The following is an 11,081-nucleotide window of genomic DNA, read 5'->3' as shown; positions in this document are numbered from 1 at the left end:
GATGAGCAATAATTACTATATAAAATATATAATTCTAATACTGAGATATATCGTATGCTCAACATCTTTCGGAAATTCTATTATTTTAATCTAATGCAATTGCTCAGAGAAAGAGATTTTGTTCAACAAGTCATATTGATTTAATAATGATTGACACCCCTAAAGATTCCTAAAAAGTAAATTAGTCAAAAGTTTAGTATTTGATCCCAGTTTTGCTAGCACGGAATGACAACATCAAGTGTGTGATTCTACAAACTTGTTGCATGCATTTGCAGTTCGTTTTGGTTGTGTTTCAGATTATTTTGTGCCCAATAGAAATGAGTAGTAAATAATGCTTTGTGTCATTTGGGAGTCACTTTACTGTAAATAAGAATATAATATGTTTCTGAACACTTCTACATTAATGAGGATGCTACCATGATTATGGATAATCCTGAATGAATCGTGAATAATGATGAGTGAGAAAGTTACGGAGGGTCAAAGATCATGCCCCCAAGACATGCACACCTCCCCTGTTATTGTTAATGGTGCAGTGAGGCTCCTCAGAGGAGGAAGGGGAGGACCATCCTCCTCAGTGAAATTTCATAAAAATTAAAATAGTGAAACATTAAACTATACTAAATATATTAATGTCACCAAATAATTCATTAATAATAATTCATTAAAACACAGTTTTGCAATAAAGGTCTACAGTAACTTCAACAGCACGGTCGGGGGTAGCACCATGGTGTAGCTGGAGGACAGCTAGCTTCCGTTCTCCTCTGGCTACATTGATTTCAATACAAAACCTAGGAAACTCATAGGCCTCACCCCCTTTCATAGAAATACATGGTAATTATGACCACTTCTGGAGGACGCGGTCAAAGATTTTTCAGTAATAACTGACATATTGTCCATCCAATCATAGAATTAGGATCAGAGAATTAACCTAGTGTGTTGTATTGGGGTTGTGCCACAGAGCATTATGGGGGTTGAGAGGCTTGGTGGCATTGTTGAATAGAGATTGAGAGAGAAAAGTGTCGCAAACACCATTATATCAAAGTAGAAGAAGAGAGTAAAGAGTGATAGTTGAGAATTTTGGGGATATTATTCAACTCAAATTTAAAAAATCTAATTACAGGAGACGGGGAGGTATATTATGAATTGTTTTCTTGGTTTCAGAACTTTATTTCTGTGTCCAGTTAGCAGTGGTGTAAAGTAGTTCAGTAAAATACTTTAATGTACTACTTAAGTCGTTTCCTTTGGGTATCTGTACTTTAATTTACTATTTATATTTCTGACAACTTTTACTTTTACTTCACTACATTTCTAAAGAAAATAATCTACTTTTTACTCCATACATTTTCCCTGACACCCAAAAGTAGTCGTAACATTTTGACTGCTTAGCAGGACAGGAAAATGGTGCAATTCATGCACTTATCAACCGAACATCCCTGGTCATCCCTACTGCCTCTAATCTGGCGGACTCACTCAACACAAATGCTTCATTTGTGAATTATGTCTGAGTGTTGGAGTGCCCCTGACTATCTGTAAAAAAAGAGAAAAAAAAGAACATGGTGCTGTCTGGTTTGCCTAATATTTTGTATTTTTATTTTATTTATTTCACCTTTATTTAACCAGGTAGGCTAGTTGAGAACAAGTTCTCATTTGCAACTGCGACCTGGCCAAGATAAAGCATAACAATTCGACACATACAACAACACAGAGTTACACATGGAATAAACAAAACATAGTCAATAATACAGTAGAACAAAAGAAGAAAAAAAAGTCTATATACAGTGAGTGCAAATGAGGTAAGGGAGTTAAGGCAATACATAGGCTATGGTGGCGAAGTAATTACAATATAGCAATTAAACACTGGAATGGTAGATGTGCAGAAGATGACTGTGCAAGTAGAGATACTGGGGTGCAAAGGAGCAAGATAAATAAATAAATACTGTATGGGGATGAGGTAGGTAGATAGATGGGCTGTTTACAGATGGGCTATGTACAGGTGCAGTGATCTGTGAGCTGCTCTGACAGCTGGTGCTTAAAGCTAGTGAGGGAGATATGAGTCTCCAGCTTCAGAGATTTTTGCAGTTCGTTCCAGTCATTGGCAGCAGAGAACTGGAAGGAAAGACGAACAAAGGAGGGATTGGCTTTGGGGCTGACCAGTGAGATATACCTGCTGGAGCGCGTGCTACGAGTGGGTGCTGCTATGGTGACCAGTGAGCTGAGATAAGGCGGGGCTTTATCTAGCAAAGACTTATAGATAACCTGTAGCCAGTCGGTTTGGCGACGAGTATGAAGCGAGGGCCAACCAATGATGACATGTCGCAATGGTGGGTAGTGTATGGGACTTTGGTGACAAAACGGACAGCACTGTGATAGACTGCATCCAGTTTGTTGAGTAGAGTGTTGGAGGCTATTTTATAGATGACATCACTGAAGTCGAGGATCGGTAGGATGGTCAGTTTTACGAGGGTATGTTTGGCAGCGTGAGTGAAGGATGCTTTCTAGCCAATTCTAGATTTAATTTTGGATTGGAGATGCTTAATGTGAGTCTGGAAGGAGTGTTTACAGTCTAACCAGACACCTAGGTATTTGTAGTTGTCCACGTATTCTAAGTCAGAGCTGTCCAGAGTAGTAATGCTGGATGGGCGAGCAGGTGCGGGCAGTGATCAATTGAATAGCATGCATTTAGTTTTACTTGCGTTTAAGAGCAGTTGGAGGCCACGGAAGGAGAGTTGTATGGCATTGAAGCTCGTCTGGAGGTTAGCTAACACAGTGTCCAAATAGGGGCCAGAAGTATACAGAATGGTGTCGTCTGCATAGAGGTGTACCAGAGAATCCCCAGCAGCAAGAGCAACATCCTTGATGTATACAGAGAAGAGAGTCGGCCGGAGGATTGAACCCTGTTGCACCCCATATAGACTGCCAGAGGTACGGACAACAGGCCCTCCGATTTGACACACTGAACTCTATCAGAGAAGTAGTTGGTAAACCAGGCGAGGCAATCATTTGAGAAACCAAGGCTGTCGAGTCTGCCAATAAGAATGTGTTGATTGACAGAGTCGAAAGCCTTGGCCAGGTCGATGAATACGGCTGCACAGTAATGTCTCTTATCGATGGCGGTTATGATATCGTTTAGGACCTTGAGCGTGGCTGAGGTGCATATATAAGGAATTTGAAATCATTAGTACTTTTACCTTTGACACTAGTAAAGCTTAGCAAGTACATTTACTTTTGATACTTAAGTATATTTAAAACCAAATACTTTTATACTTTTACTCAAGTAGTATTTACTGGTTGACTTTCCCTTTTACTTGAGTCATTTTCTATGAAGGTAGCTTTACTTTTACTTGAGTATGACAATCGATCATGTAATGGACCAAGATCTGCGTATTCAAACTACACAACACAACGAGAAAGTAAGAAGAGACAGGGATTTTCTCAAGCGGTTTATCGACACCACTGCATTTTTGGTTATGCAAGAATGAGCTTTTAGAGGACAACAAAGAGAGGGAAAGTTCCATTAACATGGGCAACTACATGGAGCTTGCAGAGGTAGTTGCATGTTATGATGCGTTACTTTCTAAACATATGGAACTTTCTACTGTCTTTTCTGGTATCATTCAGAATATGATAGCTTCCATCACATCATCCATTAAAAGTGAGAGTGCAAGAGAGGTGAACTCAGGATGTAAGGCACACCTACTGTACAAGTCTCGGATAGCATGGAGGTACAAAAGCCTGGACAGCAAGCGATTCCTTGAGTTGTTAGATGGTAGTTAATTTGATTAATTCAAGACAAAACAGAAGTATGTCACCTGTTTTAATCTGAAATGCTGATTATTTTTCTTAACCCTTTGCTACTATTAGATTGAGTGTTATCGTGGAAACACAAGATATAAACAAAGAAAATGAACTATTTTTCATCTTCTAGCTTTATTTAGTAGTACAGTAGTATAAATGAGTTGAATCAGCAGACAGTGGGAAGCACCACTAACCCTCAGTGAAGACTGAACACATTTCCACATCATAACAGGCTGAAGTTGTTATTCATTGTCTATGTCTACTCAAGAGATGAGTCAACAGACTAAAAAAACTACAAAAGTGTAAAACAGAAAAAGATGACATCAATTACGAAGAAAAAGCATTTTTAAAACACACAGATGAAAGGAACTTTTAATCTACACAATCACATTGGCCCACAGTTCTTTCCTATTGCCTTTATTTATGCTTTTCCATATTCCTCCTAAAAAGCAAGTATATGTCCTAGTCCAACCATAATCCTCTGCATTCATTCTGTGAATTGGGCCACTATATATTTGTTAATGTGTTTTTTTGTCACATACACCTGGGAAAAGAACACAATGCAGAGAAATGTATTGAAAATCATGAATATTATGTTTTGTACCCAGCTTGAGTGATCATTCTACAGTGTGAATGGAGTGACTCGGCAGAACAGAGCAATGCAGCAAGGTACAGTACAGTATATCACACATCTACACTTTGCCACACAATCAAAAGAGGCGTGTGTTCACAGTTCACAACGTAAAAAATATCAATTAAAAAAGTGGTCTAAATATGTGCAATGAATGTAGGTATTTAGTGTAATTGTGTTCTAGATAAGAGGAATAGAGAAGGACTGAGGAGGGAGTGTGTGTTTGGGCTACAGTGGATGTGAGAGATGGGACTCTTCAACCCCTCCTGTGACGCAGGAACCAATCCTCTACACACAGACACATGGTGAACCAAATAAATAAAATACGAGAAAGGCAATAATGGGAAAAACAAAATAAGAGGGACATAAGGTAATTGAATCTGGAAGAGTAAGTCTCCAGATTCACTTTGCACAAGGAGACATGCACACCTATCAAATGAAAGGTGGGGGATTGTACCATCTCTAGACCCTTTGCGTATACAGTATATGTATATCTGACTCATTCTTTATTTTGTCCCCTCCGCTTGTGAATGGAAGTTTGACGTGTATACAGTATAATATTTAATATGCATTTGTATATATATTCTCATATTAATCACACAATTCATCACATAACCCCCTGGGATTGAGTAATTTAGGAGCAGGGTTGGAGAGAGAGACAGGGAGACATAAGTTACTGGAGGAGGATAGGGGCACCACTGAGGGCTGCTACCCAGTGTGGAATGAGGAAGAGATAGGGAGGTTTAGCAGGAGACCTCCATGGTCTGGGGCCCAGGCTGGTTGTCCAGACCCCCGGTGGTGTTGGCTCCCTCCAGCAGGTTGTTGATGTTGCGGCTGCGGCTGCTGTCCATGGAGGTGATGCTGGTAGAGGAGGTGGTGCGGGATCGGGCCAGACGAGTCATTCCAGCCGTGGGCACTACGACACAACACAGGAGTGTTAACATGCCAGTCACAATGTAGAGCACTTCATGCAAATGCAGGAAGCATTATGACGTGTTCCCTCTGTTTGGGAATTACATTAATAAATCATACAAACACTGAAGATATTCACCATGCAGACAAATCTGAGGAAATAAAGGCACCGATAAAATAAAGAAAAAGCTTAAATACAGTATGTAAGCCAAAGACGCTGACAAGAATGCCTTGCAATTAAGGCAATGCAATACGAGCATAAAGCACAGAAAAAAACATATAAATGAAGGCAAAATGAAGCAAAACATATCAAACCGAGGGCAGTCAGAAGCAGATCGATGCTTACAGGAGCAACATAACCACCTGACAAAATGTCAACGTATGCAGACAGTTCTCCACTTAATTGAACAATACAGACGATTGAAAATACCAATATGTCATGACTTTCTGAGCATACCTTGACATTCATCTAATGTGTGTTAGGCTGAATGGAGACTGCTACTGCTTTAAAACCTGGTACCTGATTCGTTGCTCAGGTGACTGAGAAGAACGTAGGGAACTGTTAGCATTGATGGAGGGAGGAAAGGATTGAAAGAAGAAGAAAGGAGAACATATTGAAAGGGAGTAAGGTTCATGAAAGAGCAGGTAATGAATATAAGTATTTTTTTAAGGGAAAGACAACTGCTGTATACCACAGAGGAAAGGAAAGAAAGGAAAGAAAATATGTGTTCTTCCTGGGTCTGATTCTATCTGGGGTAGGTAGGGGAGAGACAGAGATAGCCCAAAGGGACAAAGCAGAATTACTCATACTAAGATGATGATGAAAGATAACAGTATGAATGAGACAAGATGCTGTTTATGTAAATAGGTCGTCTTGATAACTATTGTGAGACACGACTGTGAGAAACTGTAACCACAGAAAGGTGTTTGATGTCATGCTGAGTTGTTATTTCTATTCGGAATCCTTCTCTAAATGAGAAGAGGCTTTAATCATCTCTAATCTGGCTGTGACATTTCCTCTGCAGGGAGTGATTCTGTGCTCCCACTGAGGAAGGCTGGGGGAGGAAATAGAAGAGCCTACTACCATAGAAATACTGTGCTGGGGCCTCATTTATAAAACAGACTTACGATCAATTTTGATCTTAAGTATGACTTACGCAGAAAACCACGTGTAAGTAGTTATTTATAAAACCTCACTTTGACATGGAAATGATCTTATTTCTACGCAAAGTAGAGATAAGCTGCTGATGTTTACCCGTTGTTGTCTTAGCTAGCTCTCCCAATCAACACGTGATTGCTTTACGCCTCGCTTTATATCTCTCTCTGTCAATATGCCTTGTATACTGTTGTTTAGGATAGTTATCATTGTTTTAGTTCACTGCGGAGCCCCTAGTCTCACTCAACATGGCTCAGATACCTCTTTTGTCCCACCTCCCACCCATGCGGTGACCTCACCCAGCATAACTAGTGCGTCCAGAGATGCAACCTCTCTTATCGTCACTCAATGCCTAGGTTTACCTCCACTGTACCGGCACCCCACCATCTGTACATTATGCCCTGAAACTATCCTACCACGCCCAGAAATCTGCTCCTTTTATTCTCTGTCCCCAATGCACTAGACAACCAGTTTTGATAGCCTTTAGCCGTACCCTCATCCTACTCCTCCTATGTTCCTCGGGTGATATGGAGGTTAACCCAGGCCCTGCGTGTCCCCATGCCCTCTCATTTGTTGACTTCTGTAACCGTAAAAGCCTTAGTTTCATGCATGTTAACATCAGAAGCCTCTTCCCTAAGTTTGTTTTACTCACTGCTTTAGCACACTCTGCCAACCCTGATGTCCTTGCCGTGTCTGAATCCTTAGGAAGGCCACCAATAATTCTGAGATTTCCATCCCCAACTACATTTTCCGTCAAGATAGAACTGCCAAAGGGGGAGGAGTTGCAATCTACTGCAAAGATAGCTTGCAAAGTTCTGTCTTACTTTCCAGGTCTATGCCCAAACAGTTCGAGCTTCTAATTTGAAAAATTAATCTCTCCAGAAATAAATCTCTCACTTTTGCTGCCTGTTATAGACCTCCCTCAGCTCCCAGCTGTGCCCTGGACACCATATGTGAATTGATTGCCCCCCCATCTATCTTCAGAGTTCGTACTGTTAGGTGACATAAACTGGGATATGCTTAACACCCCGGCAGTCCTACAATCTAAGCTAGATGCCCTTAATCTCACACACATTATCAAGGAACCCACCAGGTACAACCCTAAATCCGTAAACATGGCACCCTCATAGATATTATCCTGACCAACTTGCCCTCCAAATACACCTCTGCTGATTTCAATCAGGATCTCAGCGATCACTGCCTCATCACTGTCAAACGCTCCCTAAAATACTTCAGCAAGCAGGCCTTTCTAATTGACCTGGTCCGGGTATCCTGGAAGGATATTGACCTCATCCTGTCAGTAGAGGATGCCTGGTTGCTCTTTAAAAGTGCTTTCCTCACCATCTTAAATAAGCATGCCCATTAAAAAAATGTAGAACTAAGATCAGATATAGCCCTTGGTTCACCCCAGACTTGACTGCCCTTGACCAGCACAAAAACATAGTGTGGCATTCTGTATAAGCATCGAATATGCCCTGTGATATGCAACTTTTCAGTGACGTCAGGAACCAATATACGTAGTCAGTTAGGAAAGCTAAGGCTAGCTTTGCATCCTGTAGCACTAATTCCAAAAAGTTCTGGGACACTGTAAAGCATGGAGAATAAGAGCAGCTTCTGCCAGCTGCCCACTGCACTGAGGCTAGGAAACACGGTCACCACCAATAAATCCACGATAATCGAGAATTTCAAGAAGCATTTCTCTACGGCTGGCCATGCGTTCCCCCTGGCTACCCCAACCCCGGCTAACAGCTCCGCACCCCCCACAGCTACTTGCCCAAGCCTCCCCAGCTTCTCCTTCATCCAATTCTAGATAGCAGATGTTCTGAAAGAGCTGCAAAACCTGGACCCGAACAAATCAGTTGGGCAAGACAATCTGGACCCTCTCTTTCTAAAATTATCCGTTGCCATTGTTGCATTCCCTAACCCCTAGACCCAAACTGTTACAGACCTATATCCATCCTGCCCTGCCTTTCTAAAGTCTTTGAAAGCCAAGTTAACAAACAGATCACTGACCATTTAGAATTCCACCGTACCTTCTCCACTGTGTTATCCGGTTACCGAGCTGGTCACAGGTACACCACAGCCACGCTCAAGATACTAAACGATATCATAACCACCATCGATAAAAGACAGTACTGTGCAGCCGTCTTCATCGACCTGGCCAAGGCTTTCGACTCTGTCAATCACCGCATTCTTATCGGCAGACTCAATGGCCTTGGTTTCTCAAATGACTGCCTTGACTGGTTCACCAACTACTTCTCAGATAAAGTTTAGTGTGTCAAATCGGAGGGCCTGTTGTCCTGACCTATGGCAGTCTCTATGGGGGTACCACTAGGGTTCAATTCTTGGGCTCTTTTCTCTGTATATATCAATGATGTCGCTTTTGCTGCGGGTGATTCCCTGATCCACCACTATGTAGACTACACCATTCTGTATACATCTGGCCCTTCTTTGGACACTGTGTTAACAAACCTCCAAACAAGCTTCAATGCCATACAACACTCCTTCAGTGGCCTCCAACTGCTCCTAGACGCTAGTAAAACTAAATGCTTTTCTACCGATCGCTGCCCACACCCGCCCGCCTAACTAGCATCACTACTCTGGACGGTTCTGACTTAGAATATGTGGACAACTACAAATCTGGATAGACTGTAAACTCTCCTTCTCATATTAAACATCTCCAATCCAAAATTAAATCTAGAATCGGCTTCCTATTTCGCAAAAAATACTCTTTCACTCACACTGCCAAACATACCCTCGTAAAACGGACTATCCTATTGATCCTCAACTTCTGCGATTTTACAAAATTGCCTCCAACACTCTACTCAGCAAACTGAATAGCAGTCTATCACAGTGCCATCCATTTTTGTCCCCAAAGCCCCATATACCACCCACCACTGCGACCTGTTGGCTCTCGTCAACTAGCCCTCGCTACATATTCGTCGCCAGACCCACTGGCTCCAGGTCATCTATAAGTGGGGGGCGGCAGGGTAGCCTAGTGGTTAGAGTGTTGGACTAGTAACCGGAAGGTTGCGAGTTCAAACCCCCGAGCTGACAAGGTACAAATCTGTCGTTCTGCCCCTGAACAGGCAGTTAACCCACTGTTCCCAGGCCGTCATTGAAAATAAGAATTTGTTCTTAACTGACTTGCCTGGTTAAATAAAGGTAAAATAAAAAAATAAATAAGTCTCTGCTAGATAAAGCGCCGCATTATCTCAGCTCACTGGTCACCATAACAACACCCACCCGTAGCACGCGCTCCAGCAGGTATATCTCACTGGTCATCCCCAAAGCCAACACCTACTTTCGCCGCCTTTCCTTCCAGTTCTCTGCTGCCAGTGACTGGAACGAATTGCAAAAATCGCTGAAGTTGGAGACATATCTCCCTCACTAACTTTAAGCATGAGCTATCTGAGCAGCTTACCAATCGCTGCAGCTGTACACGGCCCATCTGTAAACAGCCCATCCAATCTACCTACTTCATCCCCATATTGTTTTGAACTTTTTTGCTCTTTTGCACACCAGTATTTCTACTTGCACATCATCATTTGCACATCTATCACTCCAGTGTTAATTTGCTAAATTGTAATTTCTTTGCTACTTTGGCCTATTTATTGCCTTACCTCCTCACGCATTTGCACACACTGTATATAGACTTTTTCTATTGTGTTATTGACTGTACGCTTGTTTATTCCATGTGTAACTCTGTGTTGTTGTTTTTGTCACACTGCTTTGCTTTATCTTGGCCAGGTCGCAGTTGTAAATGAGAACTTGTTCTCAGCTTGCCTACCTGGTTAAATAAAGGTGAAATAAAAATGTTACAAATTTTAAAAAGTCTGGACTTGACCTAAGTGATATTCCTGCTGGTTATGTATGGCTAATTGTTTTTCCCCTTGCAGTTTAAGGTCAGACCATTTCTTTTTCACATCAGCTTTTCTCTTTTGGTCCATGGCTATTCCTGACTAAACCATAATTTGTGCTAGCATTCTATAAGGGGAAATTGCTGATTGTAAGGCATGTTCAGGTGCCGTCAATTTTAAGGTAATTTGAGATTTATAGAGTACATAGAGCCTGTTTAAGTCTGCACTTTGCTTTGTGTCACAGGAGGAGATGCATCTTAAACAGTTTGGGTAGAAAAGAAAAGTACACAAGGCAGGTCGAGAGAGTCTCTCCCACGCAGAATTCAACAGGAAAGTCAATTCCTGTTCAGTATGTCTTTGGTGCAAGTCATTCATGCTACAATCACAAATTTCTCACCTCCTGACAACTGAGGCTATGCAACACTGCAAAGATGAAAGAGGAATTGGCAGCTGTGAGGCGTGAGGGGTGGCCTCCTCTCCGTGACCAGTGTGACAAACAGAGGGTCTTTTCAGAAACTACTGGCTACACTCCAAACCCAGGAGGGGGTCTAGCAAAAGCTCATGGGGAAACCGTGATGAAAATAATACTTAATTGAGCAATAGTTGTTAGTTTTCTCACATCAACAGGAAATACATAGAGAACACAGATCTTAACCACAAATACGTACAACAGCTTGTTAGTGGTAATCAATAAGAGTAAAGTTCCAGAGAGTAAAGTGGCCAGAGT

At 41.7% G+C, this 11,081-nt stretch overlaps 1 protein-coding gene across 4 annotated transcripts in view; it reads right to left on the bottom strand.

The window, feature by feature from the left end:
• Positions 1-3,908: 3,908 nt before the first annotated feature.
• Positions 3,909-11,081, bottom strand: part of LOC110494552 (protein NDRG3) — a 49,800-nt gene continuing 42,627 nt past the window's right edge. For 2 of the 4 annotated variants that reach the window (XM_021569719.3, XM_021569720.3), the window contains 2 exons: positions 5,859-5,897; positions 3,909-5,342 (listed from right to left, as the gene is read on the bottom strand). In XM_021569719.3, coding sequence (XP_021425394.3) covers positions 5,170-5,342; positions 5,859-5,897 — 212 coding nt within the window. In that variant the 3' untranslated portion in view covers positions 3,909-5,169. The remainder of the gene's footprint in view (positions 5,343-5,858; positions 5,898-11,081) is intronic. The other 2 variants (XM_021569721.3, XM_090206071.1) reach the window with 1 other exon arrangement.

Source organism: Oncorhynchus mykiss, chromosome 17 (genome assembly GCF_057628025.1).
Source record: "Oncorhynchus mykiss isolate SJ-2025 chromosome 17, ASM5762802v1, whole genome shotgun sequence".
Taxonomy (NCBI): domain Eukaryota; kingdom Metazoa; phylum Chordata; class Actinopteri; order Salmoniformes; family Salmonidae; genus Oncorhynchus; species Oncorhynchus mykiss.
The sequence above is the reverse complement of the archived record's forward strand: the minus strand, read 5'-3'. Positions and strand labels throughout refer to the sequence as shown.